This window comes from Gorilla gorilla, chromosome 16 (genome assembly GCF_029281585.2).
Source record: "Gorilla gorilla gorilla isolate KB3781 chromosome 16, NHGRI_mGorGor1-v2.1_pri, whole genome shotgun sequence".
NCBI classification, from domain to species: Eukaryota; Metazoa; Chordata; class Mammalia; order Primates; family Hominidae; genus Gorilla; species Gorilla gorilla.
The window spans coordinates 59,873,162-59,900,248 of NC_073240.2; the positions used below are offsets into that span (position 1 = coordinate 59,873,162).

Consider the following 27,087-nt stretch of genomic DNA (forward strand, 5'->3'; position numbering starts at 1 on the left):
ATTTAAGAATGATGGGAAAGCTCGGTCAAATTTTTATTTATTTATTTTTGAGACAGAGTCTCACTCTGTTGCCCAGGCTGGAATGCAGTGGTGCGATCGGCTCACTGCAACCTCTGTCTTCCAGGTTCAAGCGATTCTCCTGCCTCAGCCTACCGAGTAGCTGGGATTAGAGGCCTGCATCACCACGCCCAGCTAATTTTTGTATTTTTAATAGAGACTGGTTTTTACCATGTTGGCTAGGCTGATCTTGAACTCCTGACCTCAAGTGATCCACCTGCCTCAGCATCCCAAAGTGCTGGGATTACAGGTGTGAGCCACCATGCCTGGCCTTCAGATTCTTAATGGAACCTGATATCATGGGTGTTAGATCACTCCTTTCCTCTTTTCCTTCTCTTTTCCCATTAATCTCACTTTTTCCTTTCCTGTTTCTTTTTCTGTCTTGATCTTCATCTGCTTCTTTTTACAACGGCAACCTTAATACTGTTCTCTTTGGACTGTGCTAATCCTCCCACTCTTCTGCTCAAGACTGGTGTCACACCTTGTTTTTCATTCTTAAATCTTACATACATCATAAGATCATTTATTAGATGAATATTTTTTAATTAATACACTTAAATTTTATTTCAGTAGCTTTTGGGATATAAGTGGCTTTCTGTGATGTGGGTGAATTATATAGTGGTGAATTCTGAGATTTTAGTGTGCCCATCACCGAGGTAGTGTATATTTTATCTAATATGTAGGTTTTTATCCCTGTCTCCCCTTCCACCCTCCCTCTTCTGAGTCTCTAAATTCCATTATATCACTGTGCTTGCCTTTGTATATTCACAGCTTAGCTCCCACTTACAAGTGAAAACATATGGTTTTTGGTTTTCCACTCCTGAGTTACTTCACTTAGAATAATGGCCTCTAGCTCCATCTAGGTTGCCGCAAAAGACATTATTTTGTTCCTTTTTATTGCTGAGTAGTATTCCATGGTGTATATATGCCACATTTTCTGTACCCACTCGGTCGATGGGCACTTAGGTTGGCAATTGTGAATTGTGCTGCTGTAAACATACATGTGCAAGTGTCTTCTTCATATAATGACTTCTTTTCCTTTGGGTAGATACCCAGTAGTGGAATTGCTGGACCAAATGGTAGAACTACTTTTTGTTCTTTAAGGAATCACCATACCTTTTTCCATAGAAGTTGTACATGTACCAGCAGTGTTTAAGCATTCCCTTTTCCCCACATCCACTCCTACACTGTTTTTTGACTATTGTTTTTTGAGTTTTTTTTCTTTTTTAGACAGGGTTTCAATGTGTTGCCCAGGCTGGAGTACTGTGGCACAATCATGGCTCACTGCAGCCTCAGCCTCATGGGATCAAGGGATCCTCCTGCCCCAACACACGCCCCCCCGCCCCCCTCCCAGTACCTGGGACTACAGGTGCTCACCACTACACCCGGCTAATTTTTGTATTTTTGTAGAGACGGGGTTTTGCCATGTTGCCCAGGCTGGTCTTGAACACCTGGGCTCAAATGATCTGCTCACCCGGCCTCCCAAAGTGCTGGGATTACAGGTGTCAGCCACTGCGCCCCGCCTTTTTTTCTGACTTTTTAATGATGGCCATTCTTGCATGAGTAAGGTGGTATCTCCTTGTGGTATTAACTTGCATTTCTTCGATGATCAGTGATGTTGAGCATTTTTTCATGTATTTGTTGGCCATTTGAATATCTTTTGAGAAATATCTATTCATGTCCTTTGCCCATTTTTTGATGGCATTATTTTCTTTCTTGCTGATTTGAGTTCCTTCTAGATTCTGGATACTAGGCCTTTTTCCGATGCATAGTTTGCAAATATTTTCTCTTAATCTGTGGTTGTCTATTATTTCTTTTGCTGTGCAGAAGCTTTTTAGTTTAATTAGGTCCCATTTATGTATTTTTGTTTTTGTTGCATTTGCTTTTGGGGTCTTAGACATGAATTCTTTGCTTGGGCTGATTATTAGACGAACATTTATTGAGCACCAACCATATACGACAAACGATGTACTAGGTGTTGGGAATACAATGGAGAACTTACATGAATCACCAGTCACACAAATCTCTTTTATCTTTTTTTTTTTTTTTTTTTTGCCTTACTTGAGAATTTGGGTTTTTGAGTAAACGCCATTATTCTCCCTTTTTTTTTAAAGCACACTTTTGCATCTCAACCACCTAACACACTGCATGCCTGAGCAACCCAGAGGGGCCGGTTCCTGCACCCAGGCCAACACAAACTAAACCCCAACACGCCAGAAGAGGAATAAAGGCCAACCAACATCCGCCCACCCAGTACAAACGTCGAGAGAAATTCGTAGATGAGGCCTTGTCAAAATTGAGAGGCGTCCTACGTCTGCTTTCCCAATGAGACAGTTCCTTTTTGTTTGTCTCAGAGACTGGGGTTTTCTTTTTTTTTTAAAGACTGTAGGCAGAAAAAACACGCCAACCGGCTGTTGTGACAATCAAACGTGTCTAAGAAAATTCAGCCAATGAGAGTGCGAGAGTGCATCTTGTGTTGGCCAATGAGAACAGCGACCCGTGCGCAGGGCCGCCCAATGGGGCGCAAGCGACGCGGTATTTGAATCCTGGAACACGGCTACAGCGTCGAAGATCCTCAGCGCTGCGGGCTCGGAGAGCAGTCCTAACGGCGCGTCGTACGCTAGTGTCCTCCCTTTTCAGTCCGCGTCCCTCCCTGGGCCGGGCTGGCACTCTTGCCTTCCCCGTCCCTCATGGCGCTGCTCCGACGCCCGACGGTGAGTGTGCCAGGGGTCCGCTCTCAGAGGCGAGTCCGTTGGCCCCACAGCTCCCCTGTCGCTTCTCTCATCTGCTCCGAGCTTCTCCGTCCCAACCGGGGCTGCTTTTCTCTTCTCCGGAGCTCACTGCTTCGCCCGCGTCCCTGGCCCTGCGGCCGGTCCTCTCCGGCCCGCCTTTCCCCGTCTGGATTCCGCCCTCCCCTAACCCCTCCCTGCCCCGGGGTGGGAGAAGTGTAGGAAAGCGCTTCCGAGATGGCGCCTGTCAAGTGAGCCCCCAGAGCACTAGGCCTAGTACTCAGCGAGCGATCCCCGAGTGCTCTTCATTGCTAGAGAGTTATCTACTTCCACGTTCCTGGGATTTCCCTCCCCCTTTCTTACAACTCCTTGCCAACTAAGGGACCTGTGATGGCGGCTGGGAGGAGGACTGGAAGGGTTCTGTAGGCAGTAAAGTGTACTGCGTGTTTCATCAGGCAACTGCCAGGCTGTTTTTCAGATTGTTCACATTTCTTTTTGTATGAGTTTCCCATTTATTTCTGCACGCTAAGTCTTCCATGCTACGTTCACTAATAAATGGGTTTGTCCCCTTAAAAAATTAATTTCTTTACTCAAATGTAACAGAGATTTTTGAATATAATTTGGACTAATGTGGCAGACTGAGAAAAGGGTCCAAATTCATTTATTTCATCCTTGCAGAGATCAAAGTGTTATGGTGTTTTGGGTATTTTTCCTGTGGGCTTGAATTGTACCGGGACCTACTTTTTTCCTTTGCTGAAAGCTAGAGGGCCCTGACACACCTGAGTTCCATCATCTTGGCTATAAGGTTAGATAAAAGCTGCCAATTTTCCTATCCAGATGAATTTAAATTTAGTCACATTACCAGGCTTCTACCCATAAACATTACATTTTCAAACACTTTTTCAGACTGGCAGTTGCTGCTGGAAGAAATTGAAGTGTGACTTTTGAGAATCCTAATAGATTGAATACATTTAGCATTTAATTAATATCCTTTTGTGGATCTAAGTCCAACTGACAAGTAATTTTTTATAATAATGTATTCTATAACGTTATTTAATAGTCAAAACCTTTCTGTTCAGGGAAGGCTTGAGTTTCCCCGGCCCCTCTCTCTGCCTGGTACATCCACTCAAACCCCTTGTTGGGAGTTTTATTAGAGTCGGGACCCTGAACTCTCAGGGATAGGACATGCTGTTTTTTTGCTTTTTTCTTTTTTAATGAAATGTTTATCACTTCTATAATAAGCTTTTTTTGGTATGAGTTGCTTTTCCTAGCAAGTTTTATTTCCAAGCACATTATGTCTAAAGCAGGTTAAGGTCAACTGACAATTTTTATTTCATACAATTCCAACCTTCCCTGAGTTTGGGAGCTAAAACTATATTACCCAAGAAAACTACTTCCATTCTAAATGTCCTTAATATAAGAGAAAATCCATTCTATGGCAACCTCATTTTAAAAAGCTGTAGTTCTAAAAGATCATGCATACAGGAGCATTTCTTATTTGTAAAATGGCATAAGAATCAAAGCTAGTTTAGGTTTTAAACATCTGGTTTTTAAACAACCAGACCTATTATTAACTATTAATATTATAGCTTTATTATTTTTCATCTTAATTTACTTTTTACCAAGCTCTGTAAAGGAAGGTTTTTAAGTATATGCCTTTAACTTGCAGGGATCTCTAACAAGTGATATGGGTACTATATGAGAAATAATCATTAAATACTAATAAGCTTTGAAGTTCTCTTACAGGCCCACTTGAATACTCAGAATAGCTTTGCAAGGTTAGTGGGAGGATCTTTATTACAGATAAAGTAGATGGGTGATTTGCCTAATATAGAGTGATGTTATTAATCATAAATAGCATTTTTAGACTTCCTGAAATGTACCTTTTTCATCTTGCAAATAGATCTTGATGTATTGTCCTTTCCCAAAGCAATTCTAAATTTGAGTATCTAACATTAGCAAAGTATTTCAAATTCTTTCAAGGTTTCATTACTTTTTTTTTTTTTTCAGGTGTCCAGTGATTTGGAGAATATTGACACAGGAGTTAATTCTAAAGTTAAGAGTCGTGTGACTATTAGGCGAACTGTTTTAGAAGAAATTGGAAATAGAGTTACAACCAGAGCAGCACAAGTAGCTAAGGTAACAATGAAGACTGAATGTGAATACAGAGGCCGATTCTGTATAGTGCTGAGTCCCACAACGCTGGCTGTCTTGTGCTATTCATGTTTCTTTTTCCTTATAGAAAGCTCAGAACACCAAAGTTCCAGTTCAACCCACCAAAACAACAAATGTCCACAAACAACTTAAACCTACTGCTTCTGTCAAACCAGTACAGATGGAAAAGTTGGCTCCAAAGGTAGGAAGTTCTGAATTTACAAACGTATTTAATGAGGTAGCCTGTTTTTAGCCAGACTACAAGGGTGCCTTTATCATTGCTGTACCTTCTAACGAACATTCATAGCTGGAGCTCTGCTTTGAAGCAATAGTGTAGGAAATGAGTATATACACCTTTTAACTTAACATTATGACCTTGAAGCTGGGCATGGTGGCTTATGCCTGTAATCTCAGCACTTTGAGAGGCTGAGGCAGGAGGATCGCCTGAGGCCAGGAATTCAAGGCTGCAGGCAATGTGCTATAATTGTGCCACTGCACTCTAGCCTGGACAACGGAGCAAGACCTTGTCTCTGAAAAAAAAAAAAAAAAATATTACGACCCTGAATAATAAAGTTAATTACCTTAATACCCAAATAAAGGACAGAATGGTTCAGAAAATTCATGGAATGAGTGAGATTTTTAGGGGTAGAGAGAAGCTGATAGCTGATAGGAAAGGGCACGTTTTTGGAGAACAAAGTAGCAACAAAGATCAAGGTACCAAAGCGGATATGGACCTATAATCATGTCCTTTCGTTAAGGAGTCTGAAAGACTTAACTGAGTCAGGCGGCTTGAGTGAGGAACCAGAAGATAAGGCTGGGAAGAAGGTTGCAGTTGGATTTGAAGGACTTGGAATTTGGATTTTTATCCCATTAGGCTTGAGGAAACAAAGTTTTGAGGAGTACCGAAATGATGAAAACAATGTAGGGAGGTAAGTTAGGAGGTATTGCACTTGTCCAAGCAAGAGCTGATGAGGGTCTGGAGCTAGCCCAGATCTTCCCTAAGCGCCTACCCATACACCAGTATCAATAGTGGGTATGAAGAAACAACATCAAATGTGTTTGGATGTCTCAGAATGTCTTTCAGGGACATCATCTTGTATTTTGGAAAGAATACTTTGGACACATGGCTTGCACTGCAGGAGTGGTATCCTTACCCACTTGGATATTAAATAAACCATTTATGCAATAAATGAACAAAAAGTAGGAAAGTCAGGAGAGGGCGGTAGCTTTGGTAAAGGTATCCTGTTTGGCTTCCGATTTGTTGAGGTAACCGAGGGACATCTGCCTGGAAATGCAGTTGGAAATGTGGCAGCAACATCTGAAGGCAAGGAACAGATTTGTCAGCTTTCTTCACAGAGATGATGGTTGAAAGCTCTTTGCTCTTTATGAGAACTAAAGCTTAGAACAAATAGTTCAGATGGGACTTCATTTAAAAAGCCTTCCCTAGAAGGTTTCTATAACAGTGACCTGAAAGCCAAACCCAAAGGCTGTTTTTCAGACCTTGATCTCTTAGCAGTTGTGCAGTGTTTTACATGTGTAATGGTTTGAATGTGGTTCCTCCCACATTGCAGGAGGGCGATTTGGCAGTATATATATATATTTTTGGGGGGGGGGGACGGAGTCTTGCTCTGTCGCCCAGGCTGCAGTGCAGTGGCTCGATCTCTGCTCACTGCAACCTCCGCCTCCCGGGTTCAAGCGATTCTCCTGTCTCAGCCTCCCGAGTAGCTGGGATTACAGGTGCGTGCTACCATGCCCAGCTGATTTTCACTATGTTGGCCTGGCTGGTCTCGAACTCTTGACCTCAGGTGATCCACCTGCCCCGCCCCCCAAAGTGCTGGGATTACAGGTGTGAGCCACTGCGCCTGGCGGTAGTATATTTCAAATGGTTATTCTCCATACCCAGTAGCTTTGTTTTTTATCCAAAGAAGATGATCAGAGGGATAATCAAGTACTTTTAGATAGTGCTATGATGAGTGTCTCTTATAGAGTAGAGAAATACCCTAGTTAAATCCATTTAAGGAAATACTATGCAGCCATAAATATGTTTTACTAGAATATTAAAAGGCATCAAAATGCTTGTAACATTAAGTGGAAAAATCAGATTATAACAATATATAAACAGTGCAACCCCAGATTTGCTTTTAAAATGTACATTTGTATGCAGAATATTGATGGTAGTTATTTTTGAATATTATGTTGGACTTAAGATTATCTTTCATTTTCTTCCTTAAAACGTCAAACTTTGGCCGGGTGCAGTGGCTCATGCCTGTAATCCCAGCACTTTGGGAGGCCGAGGCGGGCGGATCGCGAGGTCAGGAGATCGAGACCATCCTGGCTAACACAGTAAAACCCCGTCTCTACTAAAAATACAAAAAATTAGCCGGGCGAGGTGGTGGGCGCCTGTAGTCCCAGCTACTTGGGAGGCTGAGGCAGGAGAATGGCGTGAACCCTGGGGGCCGGAGCCTGCAGTGAGCCGAGATTGTGCCACTGCACTCCAGCCTGGGCGACAGCGAGACTGTCTCAAAAAACAACAACAACAAAACAAGAACAAAAACAAAAACCTTCAAACTTTTACCATGGGTACATATTACTGTTCAAGTTAGAGAAGAAGAAAAGAAGGCTCTTTTTTTTTTTTAAAAGCAAAGACCATAAATATGTTACTAAAGAAACAAAGGGAAAAATAGTTTCCTCCTGTGACCTCCATAACTTCATCCTTTTTGTGTTTCCTTTACTCCTTGGCTGACTCCTTTTTCTCTTGCTTCCTGGCAAAATTGAGGCCACTGTTTGAGATAAAGCATTATGGACCCGTAGCTCAGTTCATATAAAAATCAATTCCAGGGTTGAAACATATAGCTACATGTTCTAGATTTAGAAGTTATGAGGAATTAATGAACAGGAATTATTTCCAATTCAAATACATTTCCCTCTGAGAAAGACAGTAGTGAAGGAATCTCTAAGTCCACGATTTAGGTAGAGTCCCACCTTCTAGCAGGTGAGTCCCTCTGCCTGCCTGTCTCTGGTCAGCTTTCTGGCTTTTACTTTGTCATCTGCTTTATCTGCAGGGTTATCACTGTTCTTTAGAGCCAATCCCTGGAGGTGTGGAAATGCCACTTGAGTGCACAGGTTTCTATCAATTTTCCTGGAAAGGTGATAACATAAGCCATGTGTCCATGATAGGAGATGTTCCCAGTCTTCTAACCAAATTTATACTATCCTTTTTGCAAAACTGGAGGGCAGGTTTCTTTCTCTGTAGCAGCTGACATAACTGAATCACAAAGTGCCCTGGCTGAGACCTCGGAAGAGTTCCAGCCCTTTACAGGTAGTCATAGAAGCTTATTATCCTGCAGGTTTTGGGGAAAATGGTGTTTTTTGCTGATTAATGAGGCTTTGGTAAACACAGTAGTTAGAAAGAACATGGAAGGCTTTCTACTAGTCCCATGTTTGCTGGACACTGGGGAAACAAGTTGAATAAACCATCGATTCTGTCTAGAGGAGCTCCCAGTCAAGTTGGAGGACATAGGAGTAGAAGCATGGCTTTATCTGTCACAAAGAGAGATGCATGCTTATGAGAGGTACTGAGGAGTCATAGCTAGAACAGATTACCTGACCAGATGAGTAGGATCTTAGAAAGGGTCTTACAATAATTAAATTATGTTGGAGTTCAAAATGAATGCTTTCAAGGAATTCTAAATTAAGGGCCAGGGCAAGAATCTTTGTCTTATCCTAGTGGCTTTTGTTGTTGACTGCTTGATTGATGGAGAAGATCTCACTATGTTGCCCAGGTTGGACTCAAACTCCTGGGCACAAGCAATCCTCCCACCTTGGCCTCCCAAAGTGCTGGGATCACAGATGTGAGCCACCACGCCAAGCCCTTGGTGGCTTTTGGATATGGCTAAACTCAGTTGCACTTCTGAATAGGAGCCAGAAAAATATTCTAAAGTGGTATGATAGCACATGATAACCTCTGTCTCCTTAAACCAGACTTTTTGTTATTGACTGCCCTTCCAGGGGTGGGTGATAATGCTTATCCTTGAAAAAGTTAACCTTCAGCTGAAGCTGCATATGCTTATTACAATGCAAATCTGATTCTAGTCACTTGCTAAACTCCTTCAGTTTTTCACCTTAACGTTTGGATAAAATCTAAGCTTCTTAGCTCGGCTGTTGTTCAGCTTTTCAGCTCATCTTCTCATACCTCACAGGCTATCCTGCTGACATCTCAAATCAATTTGCAGTTCCCAGAATTGCCTTGATTTTCTTTGGTTTGCTTTTGCCTGTTCATCTTCTTTAAGGTCTTACCGTCTCTGGTACCCTGGGTACCTCTACTCATTTGTTCTAGCTCCTTGAGGTTTCCAGGTTCCCAAATTCTATTCTATTCTTTTCTTTCTTTCTTTCTTTCTTTCTTTCTTTCTTTCTTTCTTTCTTTCTTTCTTTCTTTCTTTCTTTCTTTCTTTCTTTCTTTCTTTCTTTCTTTCTTTCGACAGAGTCTCACTCTGTCTCTAGGCTGGAGTACAGTGGCATAATCATGGGTCACTGCAGTTTTGATCTCCTGGGCTCAGGTGATTCTCCCATTTCAGCCTCCAAGTAGCTGGGACAACAAGTGTGCGCCACCATGCCTGGCTAATTTTTGTATTTTTTGTAGAGGTGAGGTTTTGCCATGTTTCCCAAGCTGGCCTCAAACTCTTGAGCTGAAGCAATCCACCTGCCTCAGCCTTCCAAAATGCTGGGATTACAGGTGTGAGCCACCGCACTTGGCCTGGGTTCTCAAATTCTTGTATAAATGGCATGCATGCCTGCATAGCTGTTGCTCACCTGGTTCTTCCTCAGTTTAAGACCTTTGATTTAAGAGGGGAGGACATGTTTTAAACTGCTCTTTTTTTTGTTATTGTTGTTATTGATGCATCCTCGAAGACTGGAAATTATAATCATTGAGCTTTACTGTAAATTAAAATTGTCTTTTTTTTTTTTTGAGACAGAGTCTCGCTCTGTCACCCAGGCTGGAGTGCAGTGGTGTGATCTCCGCTCACTGCAACCTCTGCCTCCCAGGTTCAAACGATTCTCCTGCCTCAGCCTCCTGAGTAGCTGGGATTACAGGTGTGTGACACCACAGGCCCAGCTAATTTTTGTATTTTTAGTAGAGACGGGGTTTCACCATGTTGGTTTGGCTGATTTCAAACTTCTGACCTCGTGATCCGCCCACCTTGGCCTCCCAAAGTGCTGGGATTACAGGCGTGAGCCACCAGGCCTGGCCGCCTCCTCTTTTTAAAAAATATTTTATTACCTTAATATATATTTGTATAGCTTAGCATCTTGTTAGGTTTTACTTGGAGAAGTACTTTTTTTTTTGAAAGCAATGATTTGGCTGGGTGCGGTGGCTCAAGCCTGTAATCCCAACACTTTGGGAGGCTGAGGTGGGCGGATCACAAGGTCAGGAGATTGAGACCATCCTGGCTAACACGGTGAAACCCCGTCTCTACTAAAAATACAAAAAATTAGGCGAGTGTGGTGGAAGGCGCCTGTAGTCCCAGCTACTCCAGAAGCTGAGGCAGGAGAATGGCGTGAACCCGGGAGGCGGAGCTTGCAGTGAGCCAAGGTTGTGCCACTGCACTCCAGCCTGGGCGACAGAGCGAGACTCCATCTCAAAAAAAAAAACGTTTAAAAAAGCAATGATTTATTTATCTTTCATTAATAAATACTTGTTTTAACTGCTTTATAAATTTTTAATTTGCATAATTTTTATAAATAATTACCCAGTCAGCATAGGAAAGTGAAGTACTGAGTTGTGAACTTGCTCAGTCTTCGCTCCCTTCTCCTATTTTATTTATAGACTGCAATATGCTTTTCTCCTTTTTAGTTGCCAGTTTTTCAATTTAGAATAAATTAGTTAAAGAGAAGAAAACATTATACTGCAGAAGAGGCTGCTACTAAAGTAGAATGATAGCTCCAGTAATCTTTGAACCCAGGTGGTCAAGTTTCTTTCATTTATTGACCACCTACTACGTATCAGGGATTATATAGATGTTTGAGGTACCTTAGTGGGCAAAACCAATTAAATAAACGTAAGCTTTTAGAGCTTACATTCTGGCAGAGGTAGACAGAAAATAATACACATACTATATAAACTATAGAATTTTAGAAGTATAGGTTTTATGAGAAAAAACACAGAATAATACACATATAAACTATAGAATTTAGAAGTATAGGTTTTATGAGAAAAAACAGAATAATACACATATTATATAAACTATAGAATTTTAGAAGTATAGGTTTTATGAGATGAGACATATGGGTAGGGTAGGAGGACAGGGATTGGAGGCAGGTGATAATTTTGTTTTTTGTTTATTTGGTTGGTTTTGAGGCGGAGTCTTGTTCCGTCCAGCCCAGGCTGGAGTGCAGTGGCGTGATCTTGGCTCATTGCAACCTCTGCCTCAGCCTCCTGAGTAGCTGGGACTACAGGGGCACACCATCACGCCCAGCTAGTTTTTGTATTTTTATTTTTTTATTTTTATTTTTTTTTTGAGACGGAGTCTCGCTCTGTCGCCCAGGCTGGAGTGCAGTGGCGCGATCTCGGCTCACTGCAAGCTCCGCCTCCCGGGTTCACGCCATTCTCCTGCCTCAGCCTCCCGCGTAGCTGGGACTATAGGCGCCCGCCACCACGCCCGGCTAATTTTTTGTATTTTTTAGTAGAGACGGGGTTTCACTGTGTTAGCCAGGATGGTCTCGATCTCCTGACCTCGCGATCCGCCCGCCTCGGCCTCCCAAAGTGCTGGGATTACAGCCGTGAGCCACCGCGCCCGGCCTTTGTATTTTTAAAGTAGAGATGGGGTTTTGCCATATTGGCCAGGCTGGTCTTGAACTCCTGGGCTCAAGCCATCCACCTGCCTTGGCCTCCCAAAGTGCTAGAATTACAGGCGTGAGCCACCGTGCATGGCCTGATAATTTTAAATAGGAGTTAGGATAGACCCCATTGAGAATGTAACATTTAAGTAAAACTTGAAGTAAGGGAATTACCCATATGGAGATAGGGGCAAGAGCATTCTGGGTAAAAAGAACCTGGCTTGAGTGAAGCAGTCAAGGGAGAGAAGCAGGAGATGGGTCAGCGAGGGAACTGGGGAGGGCCAGATTATATAAGGTCTGTAGGCCATTGGGAGGACTTAAGTTTTCAGTTTGAGTGAAATTAGAGAGTTTTAAACAGAGAAGTGTCTCTTGAAGAACTTCACATACTATATCTTGAATTATTCACCTCTTGGTATGAAATTTGTTTTGTCTTTAACATATTTCAGATGTGCGTATGATATTGATATTTAAGCCAGTTGGCTCTGCATGTATTTATGGTTAAGGCTGCTCCTACATGTGCCTTAATTTGTTGGTGTAGGGTCCTTCTCCCACACCTGAGGATGTCTCCATGAAGGAAGAGAATCTCTGCCAAGCTTTTTCTGATGCCTTGCTCTGCAAAATCGAGGACATTGATAACGAAGATTGGGAGAACCCTCAGCTCTGCAGTGACTACGTTAAGGATATCTATCAGTATCTCAGGCAGCTGGAGGTAGGTGGGCCTTTGTGTTTTGGTTGTATAAGCAATGTGGAATTTACCACACAGCTGGGAAGCAAACAAGGTCAGCTTTTTAAACTTTTGATTCTACCCACAGGTTTCGCAGTCCATAAACCCACATTTCTTAGATGGAAGAGATATAAATGGACGCATGCGTGCCATCCTAGTGGATTGGCTGGTACAAGTCCACTCCAAGTTTAGGCTTCTGCAGGAGACTCTGTACATGTGCGTTGGCATTATGGATCGATTTTTACAGGTAGGTGTGGCTTCAGGGACTTCACGCCAGTGGCTCATTGAACATTGCATTTATGCTTGGGGGATAGAAAACTAAAGTGGGTACTTCTGAAAAAAAAGACCAAAAATCAAATTGTGAGAAGCCAAAGAACTTTGGGGACTAAAAAGGGAAGTAATCCAAGTGTGTCAAGCCTTTGATGATGCTGACCAATAATGGGCATTTCTGTAAGGCCAGCCAGCTAAAAAGTACTTGGGGGAAATATTGCATTGCCACAACCCTTCATCAGAGGAAATATACCATCAGTTGGGCTGAAAGTCCATCTGAAGCCTGTAGTGCCTTTGGATGCTGGTTTTCTGGGCCTGCTTGCACAATTTCCATAGTTTGGTGCTCTTTGGTGTTAAGTTTCCTCATGTGAAAAACAATGAGTTTGGCTGGAGAACCTCCACATTTCCAGCCAACTATGTCATTGAATCACTGTAGAAGAAGAAGGTGGCAGTATTTGTTTTTTTTAAAGGAGCAGGGGTTGTGTGTGGAGTGGACTGAGAATGTAGTGTAATAAAGAGTAATATAAGAAAATAAGAGGCAAAAATAATCTTCAGCATATTTATGAGTGGGTAATGCACAGCCCCTGACCTGTTAGAAGAGACAGCAGATATAAATTGCCAGTGTGTTATCTACCAAACAATAGCCCTGCAGATAAGGTTTTATTTATTTAAAGTCAACATTCAGGATAGGGGTTTAGGTCAGGCACAAATTCTGTCCAAACAATGTAATAAAAATTACTTTACAGTAATGACCCTGAGATACTACAAAATCCCAGGTAGCATGCATTCCTCTTTGGGCAGGAAAGCACAACAGTATTTTAGGTAGGTTTCTTTATTTTTTATTTTTTTGAGACAGGGTTTTATTCTGTTGTTGCCCACGCTGGAGTGCAGTGACACAATCTGGGCTCACTGTAGCCTCAATTTCCTGGGTTCAACCAATCCTTCTACCTCAGCTTCCCAAGTAGCTGGGACTATAGGCATATGCTACCACGCCCAGCTAAGTTTTTGATTTTTTTATAGAGATGGGGTTTTGCCATGTTGCTCAGGCTGGTCTCGAACTCCTTAGCTCAAGTGATCAGCCCACCTCGGCCTCCCAAAGTGTTGGGATTATAGGCATGAGCCACTGTGCCCAGCCGTGGTAGATTTTTAATAATGAGAGTTGAAGCAAGAAAAGTACAGAGTTTGGGAGGAAAAAAAAAAAAAAGCAATTAAGGGAAACGCTTTACCCTAGCCTGAGAGTCTGCCTGACTCCAAAGCATTAGCGAAAGATTTTCTAAGCTGAATAATGGGTATGCTTTTGGTAAGGATTAAGGAAATGAGCCATCCATTAAATTCTCACTTTTTTCTTTGGCCTCATTTCTATTCAGACCATGTTTAGTGTGTCAGGCCAGGGCTGCCACAGATACCCAAGTCAGCATGAGGTTGTGGGAAGGGTGACTAGGAGCTTGATATTCAGGCTTGGATTCTTCCCTTCTTGGCAATTGAATGATCTTGGCATGGTGTCTGAATCTGTTCTCAGGACATCTATTTGTAATTGAGGAATAAAATATGCCTTTCCTAGAATTTTTATGAGGATTGGGTGAGATAATATGTTAGAATCTTAGCACTGTGCCTAGCACACAGTGCTCAATTACAGATAGCTGTCATGATCAGTGGTAGAACAGTCAAGTCTCCTGTGCCCTTATGAGCAAAGACAATGTGCACTTTTCCAGGACTTGGTTTCCTTTCCCCTTCTCTCACCTAAAGCTTCACTCTTCTTGTTAGGTGTGACTTTTGTTACATTAATTTTCCATTAGGTTCAGCCAGTTTCCCGGAAGAAGCTTCAATTAGTTGGGATTACTGCTCTGCTCTTGGCTTCCAAGTATGAGGAGATGTTTTCTCCAAATATTGAAGACTTTGTTTACATCACAGACAATGCTTATACCAGTTCCCAAATCCGAGAAATGGAAACTCTAATTTTGAAAGAATTGAAATTTGAGTTGGGTCGACCCTTGCCACTACACTTCTTAAGGCGAGCATCAAAAGCTGGGGAGGTAAGTGCCTCTAGCTCTGTAAGAGACTATTTTTGCTTGGTGTCTCATCCCAGAAACCTTGACCTAATTTAAGGAAAGCTTATTTATAGGACGCTTCCTTTAGATAAGTCTTAATGCTTTCCTCATCAGTTCTTAAGAGAAAAGGCCTCATGATCTATGTTTACAACATAGTGTGGAATAGGGTAATTCTTGAGAAGGATAAGTGAGACAAGTGAATTGGAGTTCCTAGGCCTTCACGCAGAATTTTGCAAGACAGTAATTACACTTGTGATTCTTACTATCCCTTGCTGTTCTTTCTTAGGTTGATGTTGAACAGCACACTTTAGCCAAATATTTGATGGAGCTGACTCTCATCGACTATGATATGGTGCATTATCATCCTTCTAAGGTAGCAGCAGCTGCTTCCTGCTTGTCTCAGAAGGTTCTAGGACAAGGAAAATGGGTGAGTGGTGGATTTAAGAAGAAACTAATTAGGCTATATTTTAGTCCTTCATAATACAAAAGGCCTTAGCATTTTTACAACACTATCCTTGAAGCAATTGGTTTTGTTTTGTGTTTTTGAGACAGGGTCTCATTCTGTCACATAGGCTGGAGTGTGGTGGTGCCATCACAGCCCACTGCAGCCTTGACCTCCCAGGCTCAAGTAATCCTCCTACCTCAGCCTCCCGAGTAGCAGGGACCACAGGCATGCATGACCATGCCTCGCTAATTTTTGTAAATTTTTTTGTAGAGACAGGGTTTTGCCATGTTGTCTAGGCTAGCCTCGAACTCGGCTCAAGCAGTCTGCCCACCTTGGCCTCCCAAAGTGCTAGGATTTCAGGTGTGAGCCACAGTGCCTGGCCTGAAGCAATTGTTTAAAGTCCAAAGTCCTAAAGGAAAACTACTTGGAGAGGGGCATGGGGGCTTGTGCTTGTAGTTCTAGCTACTTGGGAGGCTGAGGGAGGAGGATCATTTGAGCCCAGGCCCAGGAGTTCAAGTCTAGCCTGGGGAACATAGAGAGACCCTTGTCTCTTGGGAAGGAAAGAAAGCAAGCTGCTTGGAACAGTTCAAATAGAAGTGAGTTGACTCTACATACTAAGGTGCATGTGTGCAGTATACAGTTGTACAGAATGAGGAAGGCCACTAAGAACTGATATGTATAATTTCTTAGATATTATGTTAAGTGAAACAAGCAAGTTGTCAAGCACACAAGACAAAGGAAGGCCAAGGCCTGACTGATTTAGCCAGTAAGAATAGAATGAGCCACTTGTAGATTCAGAAGAGTAGCCAAGGATGGCAGCTCCCTGGGTCTTTGTTTCACATGGCAAAAAGGATAATGTGGAAACAAATGGAGCTGGATGGCTGCAATACAAGTCACAGGTACACTGTTGTGGAGAAGCCAGTTCTAGACCACCACTAAACAGTCTTCTAGTCTGCAGTTATACCCTGAGAGCAGTACAATAGAAAACCTCATCAGAACCTAGGGGATACAAAGCTGTCTTGGCCGGGTGCCATGCCAGTAATCCCAGCACTTTGGGAAGCCAAGGTGGGCAGATCACCTGAGGTCAGGAGTTTGAGACCAGCCTGGCCAACATGGCAAAACCCCCGTCTCTACTAAAAATACAAAAATTAGCCAGGCGTGGTGGCAGCTGCCTGTAACCCAAGCTACTCCGGAGGCCTAGGCATAAGAATCACTTGAACCTGGAAGACAAAAGTTGCTTTGAGCCAAGATCGTGCTACTGCACTCCAGCCTGGGGGATAGGGCGAGACTCTGTCTCCAAGAAAAATATAAAAAAGAAGAAGTTGTCTCGTGACAGCCTCCCAGGGGAGATAGGGAGGTGAGTGGGAGATGGCTGGGCGGCAGCTCTGCCCACACCTGCCATCTCCTCCTTTTTCAGGAGGATCACAAAGCATTTTGCCAGGACAGATCAGCTGTGGTTCAGGCCCTGGCCTGTGTGGCCTATATGGATATAGGCAAGGTCACCAGGGCAGCATGGTGGAGCTGTTCACCTAAACAATGTATATTGTAGTTTACATTTTATGCAAGAAAGTGTGTGTATGTATGTATATTTATATATTTGTTAATTTTTTGGTACAGGAGGAATAAACCAGAAAGAATGAAAGTGGAAACTGTGGGGTTCTTTGGGAATAGGGTGGAGGTTGAGGATGAGAGGACTTCTGATTGTAACCTTTTATTGACTTTATAATACAGTGTAATTTTTTTGACTTTTGAACAATGTAAATATTTTATGCAAACTTTAAATTGTAATTAAGTGGAAATAAACAATGTAACTACATGTGAAATTGGTAACAGAACACAGAGGAAAGAATTAATGTAAGTACTTGTTGCTTGAGCCCAGCCTGGGTAGCATAGCAAGACCCCCATCTCTATAAAAAATTAAAAAATTAACTGGGTATGGTGGCACACACCTGTAGTCCTAGTTACTCAGGAGGCTGAGGCAGGAGGATTGCTTGAGCCCAGGAGTTCAAGGCTGAAGTAGTTATGATCCTGCCAGTGCACTCCAACCTGGGCAACAGAGCAAAACCCTGTCTCCAAAAAAAAAAAAAAAAAAAAAAAATCTGTAACCTGAACACAGCATTCTGACTGTGCATCCTTAGTGGGATTTAAAGTATGACAAAATAAAGGACTAAAGTGGTAACATCAAGTTTACTTAGTAGGTTCATTGTTAATAGTAATCTGTTATTATAATTTTGGAACTAGTTTATGTGTATTGTAGGATAAAACAAATTTATTCATGTTATTAAGGACTAAAATTTTCAATATAGGAAGAGTTTTAATTAATTAATTTTTTATTATACAGGGTCTTGCTTTGTCATCCAGGCTGGAGTGCAGTGCTGCTGTCACAGCTCACTGCAGCCTCAATTGCCTGGGCTCAAGTGATCCTCCCACTTCAGCTTCCCACATAACTGGGACCCAGCCACACGCCATCATGCCTGGCTAATTTTAAAGTTTTTTTTGTAGAGATTGGCTCTCCCTGTGTTGCCCAGGCTGGTCTCGAACTCCTAGGCTCAAGTGATCTTCTCGCCTTGGCCTCCCAAAGTGCTGGGATTACAGACGTGAGCCACTGTGCCTGGCCTAAGAGAGAAAATATTAACAATTAAAAACAAAAGGTTAGTCCTCACGTAGGAAATAGCAAAACAAAAACAAAGGAAAACCCCTATTATGTTTTGGAAATAACAGCAAATTCATAATAAAGGGTCTCAGAAACAGTGACAACTCAGTAGTAGTGAGCATATTTAGTGCCCACATCTTGGATACTAAATACCATTATCTACTGGCAACTAGGGCTGTTTAGTGAAATTGCTGATTTCAGGGCCATGGCAGGGGAAGTACAAGGTGAGCCTAGAACAATTTGTGCCAGATAGCACACAAATTCTCAAAGATCAATGAGGTCACATCAAAAGGACATAGGAGAGCTGATCATGGCAGCATGTGCCTATAGTCCCAGCTACTCAGGAGGCTGAGGCAGGATCCCTTGAGCCCAGGAGTTGGAGGCTGCAGTGACCTATGATTGCACCACAATAAAATAGGAAGGGAAGGAGGGAGATAGGAACTGGCTTGAAAGGACTCTGGCTGATTGTATTAGAGCATTAAAAAGAATAATGACAGTAGTAGATTATAGTGTATAAAAAAAAGGATTCCTGGGTCCATAATGACATAAAAAATAAAAGAGGTTCATTTTTAAAAATCAGAATACCAGCTAATTAAAGTAGAATGATAGAGTTAGAAACCACTAATTTTCAACCTGTAATGTAATAATTTATTCAAGCAAGGTGCATCAATGGATGCAAAAATCATTAGATGGAATAATTTTGGGAAACAAGATTCACGTGGTCTCAAATTATCATCCCATAGATACTTGTTAATTCTGTAGCAAAACTGCACATCTATGATGAAGTGGTCTGGTGGTTTCCACCTTCACCCAGTGATTAAGCTCAGCATTACCATTGGCAGGCGACCTGAGTTGCCATGCCGTGTTGTGCAGTAAGATGTATACATTATCACCTATTCATGCCCAAAATGTTTGACATGAATTAAATCTTGAGGAAATATGCAAATCCAGAATGTGAGACATTTTAAAAGGAACTGCCTCGATGCTTAAAAAAAAAGTCACTGGTGACAGTGTTTCTTATGTGAGAATGGTGTTATGGATAGGTACGAAAACGTACTTTTTAGAATATGCTTCTGAAACATTTAGCAGGGATGTGCTGTGATATCTGCAAATCGCTTTCAAATGGCACAGCAAAAATTGTGTGTGAGTATACACAGAGAGGGAGAGGAGGGAAATGTGGCACATGTTCATGATTGATCAGTCTACATGAAGGATATATAGAGGGTCATTCTTTCAGTTTTTCTGTAGATTTGGAATGTTTTGAAATAAAACATTTGAGGCAAAAATGTCACTGGTACATGGTACCAATGGCTCATTTTTAGTCACCTTACTCTTAAATGTGCTTCACTCTCCCAGTTTTCTGAGAATTTATTTCAAAAGGCTAGAAATTGTGCATTATTTCAGTTTTTACTCGTTTCCTCTTTCTTCCCTTCAGAGTATTTTAGGATTAAATTGTGTAGACTAGGCACAGTGGCACACACATGTAGTCTCACAGTTTTGGAGGCTGAGGCAGACAGATTGCTTGAGCCCAGCAGTTTGAGACCAGCTGGGCAACATGGCGAAACCTCGCCTCCACAAAAAATAGAGAAACTGGCTGGGCGCAGTGGCTCATGCCTGTAATCCCAGCACTTTGGGAGGCTGAGGCGGGTGGATCACTTGAGGCCAGGAGTTTGAGACCAGCCTAGCCAACATGGTAAAACTCTGCCTCTATTAAAAATACAAAAATTAGCTGGGCATGGTGGCACATGCCTGTAGTCTCAGCTACCCGGGAGGCTGAGACACGAGAATTGCCTAAACTCGGAAGGTAGACGTTGCAGTGAGCAGACATTGCACCACTGCACTCCAGCCTGGGCGACAGAACGAGACTCTGTCTCAAAAAAAAAAAAAAAAAAAAAAGAGGAGAAATTACCCAGGCATGGTGGCACACACCTATAGTTTCAGATACTAGGGAGGTTGAGGTGGGAGGATCACTTGAGCCCAGGATGTCACGGCTGCAGTGAGCTTTGATAGTGCCACTGCACTCCAGCCTGGGCAACAGAGTTGAGACCCGGTCTTCAAAGAAAAAAAGAGATTAAATTGTGGTTTATTTTGCCAATTATACCATGCATATGAAAAAAACGTACTTTCGCTTTTAGAATTTTTGTCACAGAACTCTTAAATAAAGTCAGTTGACATATCTTTTTTTTTTTTTTTGAGACAGAGTCTTTCTCTGTCACCCAGACTGGAGTGCAGTGGTGCGATCTCAGCTCACTGCAGCCTGGGCCTCCTGGGTTCCAGCGATTCTCCTGCCTCAGGCACACACCACCATGCCCGGGGAATTTATGTATTTTTAGTAGAGATGGGGTTTCACCATGTTGGTCAGGCTGGTCTCGAACTCCTGACCTCAGGTGATCCGCCCACCTCGGCCTCCCAAAGTGTTGGGATTACAGGCGTGAGCCACTGCACCTGGTCTTTTTTTTTTCTTTTTTTTTTTTTTTTGAGACAGGGTCTCACTGTGTTGCCCAGGCTGGAGTGCAATGGCGTTAATATAGCTCATTACACCTCAAACTTCTGGGCTCAAGCAATCCTTCCTCCTCATCTCCTCAAGTAACTGGGACTATAGGTGTACACCACCAAGCTTGGCTTATTTTTCATTTTTCATAGAGATAGGGTCTCCCAATGTTACCCAAGCTGGTCTGAAACTCTTAAGCTCAAGCGATCTTCTTGCCTTGGCCTCCGAAAGTGCTGGGATTATAGGCGTGAGCCACTGTGCCCCGCCAATTTATATATCTTCTTACATGATACATCTTATTATCAATTGACAGCTGTTCTTTTACTTGAATTTTACTCTTCGGGAGGCTAGGTCACAAGGCTTGGTGTGGTAGTGTCTAAGTTCTCTCTGCTGTTCGGCGCTTAACTACACAGGGTTCAACAAGAGAATCATAGGTAATCCTAGTTCTTCTGGATTTGATAGATTGTTGCTTGTAGCACAGTTTATTTCTTATTTCCGAACATCTTTCCCTGACTGACAGTATGTCTGTTTGGCCTCTTGAGCTCATAACAGGGACAGCTGGGCAGGGCTTTGATGCAGGGTTGTGTGAGATGTGGCCAGCACTGTAAAGGGGCACTTTGTTTTAAGTGTCTCCTTTTCCATCCCCTTTCAGTGTTGTTACTTGAAGGACTCTTACCTGTGCAACGTCTTTGAAAGATCCTATGGGACCTTTGGCACTTGATTTAGTCTGGTCTCAGGGCCAGAATCATCTTGCATTTACCAGCTGCTTTAGTGTTGCTGGTACTGTGAGAGTGGTTAGGGCTTTGATTGAATTTCCAGAAGGTAAGAATATTCTTGTACAGCTTTTACATAAGTAATGTCATCATGTACAAGATGTGTTCTTCTAAAGAAGCTGAGGTTTTCTCTTGCCCCTCAGTCATGTCTGTCTGTCTGCTTCTTGTGTTTCAGAACTTAAAGCAGCAGTATTACACAGGATACACAGAGAATGAAGTATTGGAAGTCATGCAGCACATGGCCAAGAATGTGGTGAAAGTAAATGAAAACTTAACTAAATTCATCGTAAGTACTACTGTTTTCTTAAGCTGTAGAAAGCTTTAGGTTCTGGGTTTTGTGTGTATGTGAGGGGTGGGGGGGAGGTGTGCCGTCATGTAAATATATTAATAACGTGGGAGTTTTAGCACAAATCCTTTATCCTTTATATTTTTCTGGTACAGTATGGTATGGAGCATACTGATAAAGCCTGAAAGCAAGCTTTATTTGAAACAAGGTCGATAGGCCAGCCATGTCTAGGCCCAGATCCCAGTCAACCAGTCGGTTACTCAATGTATTGAATTACTCTGTGCTTATACTAGCATCCTGGGGAGGGCACTTTGCAAGCAGGGAAGGCTGGTCTGCATGTGATTGGGAAGAGAGAGGGCCCACTTCAAATGGCGGTGTATTATATTGCGTATTCAGGTGATGTTACTCAGAGCCTTTGTCCAGGGTCTTTTGAGGCAATGATGGAAAAACACCTAATTAGCAAGCATGGTTAAGAGGGAAGAGGCCCATTCAGGGGGCATCCTGAGGGCATGGTGTCTATCTCTGCATGGCCCACCTATGAGGAGGAGCCAAAGGAGACTTAGTGCTGTCCTGTGCTTGTGTGACACCAAACATCAGAGCTCACCAAGTGTGTGGTGGCAAAGAGCAAGGTATTTGAACCTCAGAAGACTCTCAGGTGTCCTCACAACATGATTTGCTTCATGGAAGTGTAATATGTGTTCAGTCCTGAGAGGACTGTCTGGGATTTGTTAAGCACTAGTTGCCACCCTCTTTTATTGTCTTTTATTGTCTTTTAATTGTTCCTATTGCTGCCAGGCCTGGTGAACCTGTTATGTCCTGATGGCACTTAGGTGTCGTAAACACAGCTCCCCCTCCCATCCCTCTGGTAGCCTATGAGAGGAAGCCTGCTACTTGGACCTTGAAATCATTTGTTCCTATCACCTGTGCTACCAGCTGTGTTTTATTCATTAATGGGGATGGAAGGAAATGCTGAGGCACATGTTATGAGCCCAGAGCTTTCACTGGCTTCAGCGATTGGGCATCATCAATGTGATCATGATTGTAGCCGTGGACCTTTGATAGTTGTGAGTTAGACTAGGAATAAGGTATCATTGGGGGTTCCTGACATGTGCTTAATCACAAATGACTTCTGCAGGCCATCAAGAATAAGTATGCAAGCAGCAAACTCCTGAAGATCAGCATGATCCCTCAGCTGAACTCAAAAGCCGTCAAAGACCTTGCCTCCCCACTGATAGGAAGGTCCTAGGCTGCCGTGGCCCCTGGGGATGTATGCTTCATTGTGCCCTTTTTCTTATTGGTTTAGAACTCTTGATTTTGTACATAGTCCTCTGGTCTATCTCATGAAACCTCTTCTCAGACCAGTTTTCTAAACATATATTGAGGAAAAATAAAGCGATTGGTTTTTCTTAAGGTATCCCATGTGTATTTATTTGTGTATTCTGTACTTAAGAAATCAGTGAAAGCTTGCTTTGACTAATTTCTTTTTGAGCTGTTATGAATAGCCTGTAAATTACTGCCATTATGGCTTGGGCAAGACCTTTTAGCATTTTCTCAAATGGAAAAAACTAGAACTTGGCCTCAGTGAACACTAAACCTATTCCTAAGCTTCTTGAATACAAATAAGTTTCTTATGAAAATTTAAAGTGGGAGGATAACCATGACACTTTCCTTTCTAGAAGCTAGTCAGCTGCTCTCTAATTCCTACATAGGAACGCCTGGCCCAGAGCAACCCTTGTAATGGGTCCCTCTCTCAAAGGCATGGTTGAGACCAGAGAGAGCCATCCCATGGGTCACAGCTGGAGAAAATGGGCCCGTGGCATCCTGTTCAAGGTGAAGCTTGGCATGCATTTTTTCAGGTACCTTATGGAGTAAATGGCTTTGCATTTTTTTGTTTGGTTGGTTTTTAATGGGCATTGAACTTTTTTTTTTTTTAATTGAAGTTCTGGGGTACATGTGCAGAACATGCAGGTTTGTTACATAAGTATACATGTGCCATGGTGGTTTGCTGCACCCATCACCCTGTCATCTACATTAGGTATTTCTCCTAATGCTATCTCTCCCTTAGTCCCCCACCCCGTGACAGGCCCCTGGCAGGGGTTTTCCCCTCCATGTGTCCATGTATTCTCATTGTTCAACTCCCATTTATGAGTGAGAACATGAAGCGTTTGGTTTTCTGTTCTTGTGTTAGTTTGATGAGAATGATGGTTTCCAGCTTCATCCGTGTACCTGCAAAGGACATGAATTGATCCTTTTTTATGGCTGCATAGTATTCCATGGTGTATATGTGCCACATTTTCTTTATCTAGTCTGTCACTGATGGGCATTTGGGTTGGTTCCAAGTCCTTGCTATTGTGAACAGTGCCTCAGTAAACATATGTGTGCATGTGTCTTTATAGTAGAATGATTTATAATTCTTTGGGTATATACCGAGTAATGGGATTGCTGGCTCAAATGGTATTTCTAGTTGTAGATCCTTAAGGAATCACCACACTGTCTTCCACAATGGTTGAACTAATTTACACTCCCACCAACAGTGTAAAAGTATTCCTATTTCTCCACATCCTCCCCAGCATCTGTTGTTCCCTGACATTTTAATGATCACCATTCTAACTGGCATGAGATGGTATCTCATTGTGGTTTGGATTTGCATTTCTCTAATGACCAGTGATGATGAGCATTTTTTCATATGTTTGTTGACTGCATAAATGTCTTCTTTTGAGAAGTATCTGTTCATATCCTTTTTCTACTTTTTGATGTTTTTTTTTTTTTTCTTGTAAATTTGTTTAAGTTCTTTGTGGCCTCTGGATATTAGCCCTGTGTCAGATGGATAGATGGCAAAAATTTTCTCCCATTCTGTAGGCTGCCTGTTCACTCTGATGGTAGTTTATTTTGCTGTGCAGAAACCCTTTAGTTTAATTCAATCCCATTTCTCAATTGTGGCTTTTTTTGCCATTGCTTTTGGTGATTTAGTTATGAAGTCTTTGCCCATGTCTATGTCCTGAATGGTATTGCCTAGGTTTTCTTCTAGGGTTTTAATGGTTTTAGGTCTTACATTTAAGTCTTTAATCCATCTTGAGTTAATTTTTGTAAAAGGTACACCAGTATAAGGGATCCCGTTTCAGCTTTCTAAATATGGCTAGCCAGTTTTCCCAACACCATTTATTAAATAGGGAATCCTTTCCCCATTGCTTGTTGTTGTCAGGTTTGTCAAAGTTCAGATGGTTGTAGATGTGTGCTGATATTTCTGAGGCCTCTGTTCTGTTCCATTGGACTATATATCTGTTTGGTACCATGCCGTTTTGGTTACCGTAGCCTTGTAGTATAGTTTGAAGTCAGGTAGCATGTTGCCTCCAGCTTTGTTCTTTTTGCTTAGGATTGTCTTGGCTATGCCGCCTCTTTTTTGGTTCCATATGAAATTTAAAGTAGTTTTTTCCAATTGTGTGAAGAAAGTCAGTGGTAGCTTGATGCAGATAGCATTGAATCTATAAATTACTTTGGGTAGTATGGCCATTTTCATGCTATCGATTCTTCCTATCCATGAGCATGGAATGTTTTTCCATTTGTTTTTGTCCTCTCTTATTTCCTTGAGCAGTGGTTTGTAGTTCTCTTTGAAGAGGTCCTTCACATCCCTTTTAAGTTGGATTGCTAGGTATTTTGTTCTCTTTGTAGGCATTGTGAATGTGAGTTCACTCATGATTTGGCTGTGTCTGTTGTTGGTGTATAGGAATGCTAGTGATTTTTGCACATTGAGTTTGTATCCTGAGACTTTGCTGAAGTTGCTTATCAGCTTAGGGAGATTTTGGGCTGAGATACTGGGGTTTTCTAAATATAAAATCATGTCATCTGCAAACAGAGACAATTTGACTTCCTCTTTTCCTAAACGAATACCCTTTATTTCTTTCTCATGTCTGATTGGCCTGGCCAGAAGTTCCAATACTGTGTTGAATAAGAGTGGTGAGAGACGGCATCCTTGTCTTGTGCCAGTTTTCAAAGGGAATGCTTCCAGTTTCTGCTCATTCAGTATGATATTGGCTGTGGGTTTGTCATAAATAGCTCTTATTATTTTGAGATATGTTCCATCAATACCTAGTTTATTGAGAGTTTTTAGCATGAAGCAGTGTTGAATTTTGTCAAGGGCCTTTTCTGCATCAATTGAGATAATCGTGGTTTTTGTCACTGGTTCTGCTTATGTGATGGATTACGTTTATTGATTTGCGTATGTTGAACCAGCCTTGCATCCCAGGGAAGAAGCCGACTTGATCATAGTGGATAAGCTTTTTGATGTGCTGCTGGATTCAGTTTGCCAGTATTGTATTGACAATTTTTGCGTTGATGTTCATCAGGGATTTTGGCCTAAAATTTTCTTTTTTTGTTGTGTCTCTGCCAGGTTTTGGCATCAGGATGATGCTGGCTTCATAAAATGAGTGAGGGAGGATTCCCTCTTTTTCTATTGTTTGGAATAGTTTCAGAAGGAATGGTACCAGCTCCTCTTTGTACCTCTGGTAGAATTTGGCTGCTAATCAGTCGGGTCCTGGACTTTTATGGTTGGTAGGCTATTAATTACTGCCTCAATTTCAGAACTTGTTATTGGTCTATTCAGGGATTCGACTTCTTCCTGGTTTAGTCTTGGGAGCGTATATGTGTCCAGGAATTTATCCATTTCTTCTAGATTTTCTAGCTTATTTGCGTAGAGGTGTTCATAGTATTCTCTGATGGTAGTTTGTATTACTGTGGGATTGGTGGTGATATCCCGTTTATCATTTTTTATTGTGTCTATTTGATTCTTGTCTCTTTTCTTCTTTATTAGTCTGGCTAGCGGTCTTTGAAATTTTGTTGATCTTTTCAAAAAACCAGCTCCTGGATTCACTGATTTTTTTTGAAGGGTTTTTTTGTGTCTCTGTCTCCTTCAGTTCTGCTCCGATCTTAGTTATTTCTTGTCTTCTGCTAGCTTTTGAATATGCTTGCTGTTGCTTCTCTAGTTCTTTTAATTGTGATGTTAGAGTGTCGATTTTGGATCATTCCTGCTTTCACTTGTGGGCATTTAGTGCTATAAATTTCCCTCTACACACTGCTTTAAATGTGTCCCAGAGATTCTGGTGCCTTGTGTCTTTGTTCTCATTGGTTTCAAAGAACATCTTTATTTCTGCCTTCATTTCGTTATTTACCCAGTAGATATTCAGGAGCAGGTTGTTCAGTTTCCATTTAGTTGTGCGGTTTTGAGTGAGTTTCTTAATCCTGAGTTCTAATTTGATTGCACTGTGGTCTGAGAGACTGTTATGATTTCCATTCTTTTGCATTTGCTGAGGAGTGTTTTACTTCCAATTATGTGGTGAATTTTAGAATAAGTGTGATGTGGTGCTGAGAAGAATGTATACTCTGTTGATTTGTGCTGGAGAGTTCTGTAGATGACGGTTAGGTCTGCTTGATCCAGAGCCGAGTTCTAGTCCTGGATGTCCTTGTTAATTTTCTGTCTCATTGATCTGTCTAGTGTTGACAGTGGGGTGCTAAAGTCTCCCACTATTATTGTGTGGGAGTGAGTCTAAGTCTCCTTGTAGGTCTCTAAGAACTTGCCTTATGAATCTGGGTGCTCCTGTATTGGGTGTGTATATATTTAGGATAGTTA

At 42.1% G+C, this 27,087-nt stretch overlaps 1 protein-coding gene across 1 annotated transcript; it reads left to right on the forward strand.

Annotated features, from left to right (window-relative positions):
- The first annotated feature begins 2,257 nt into the window (after positions 1-2,257).
- CCNB2 (cyclin B2) lies at positions 2,258-22,878 on the forward strand. Its single transcript, XM_004056269.3, has 9 exons — positions 2,258-2,771; positions 4,797-4,925; positions 5,029-5,142; positions 12,313-12,483; positions 12,587-12,745; positions 14,565-14,801; positions 15,103-15,243; positions 21,354-21,464; positions 22,600-22,878. The coding sequence occupies exons 1-9, from the start codon at positions 2,748-2,750 to the stop codon at positions 22,708-22,710; spliced, it is 1,197 nt and encodes a 398-aa protein (XP_004056317.1). The 5' UTR covers positions 2,258-2,747; the 3' UTR covers positions 22,711-22,878.
- The last annotated feature ends 4,209 nt before the right edge of the window (positions 22,879-27,087 follow it).

Bases quoted from the DNA above. Each gene is read 5' to 3' on its own strand.
- CCNB2 (XM_004056269.3), top strand. From the start codon at position 2,748: ATGGCGCTGCTCCGACGCCCGACG. The intron at 14,802-15,102 runs GTAAGTGCCTCT...GTTCTTTCTTAG, and splicing joins GAGCATCAAAAGCTGGGGAG to GTTGATGTTGAACAGCACAC. The intron at 21,465-22,599 runs GTAAGTACTACT...TGACTTCTGCAG, and splicing joins AAAACTTAACTAAATTCATC to GCCATCAAGAATAAGTATGC.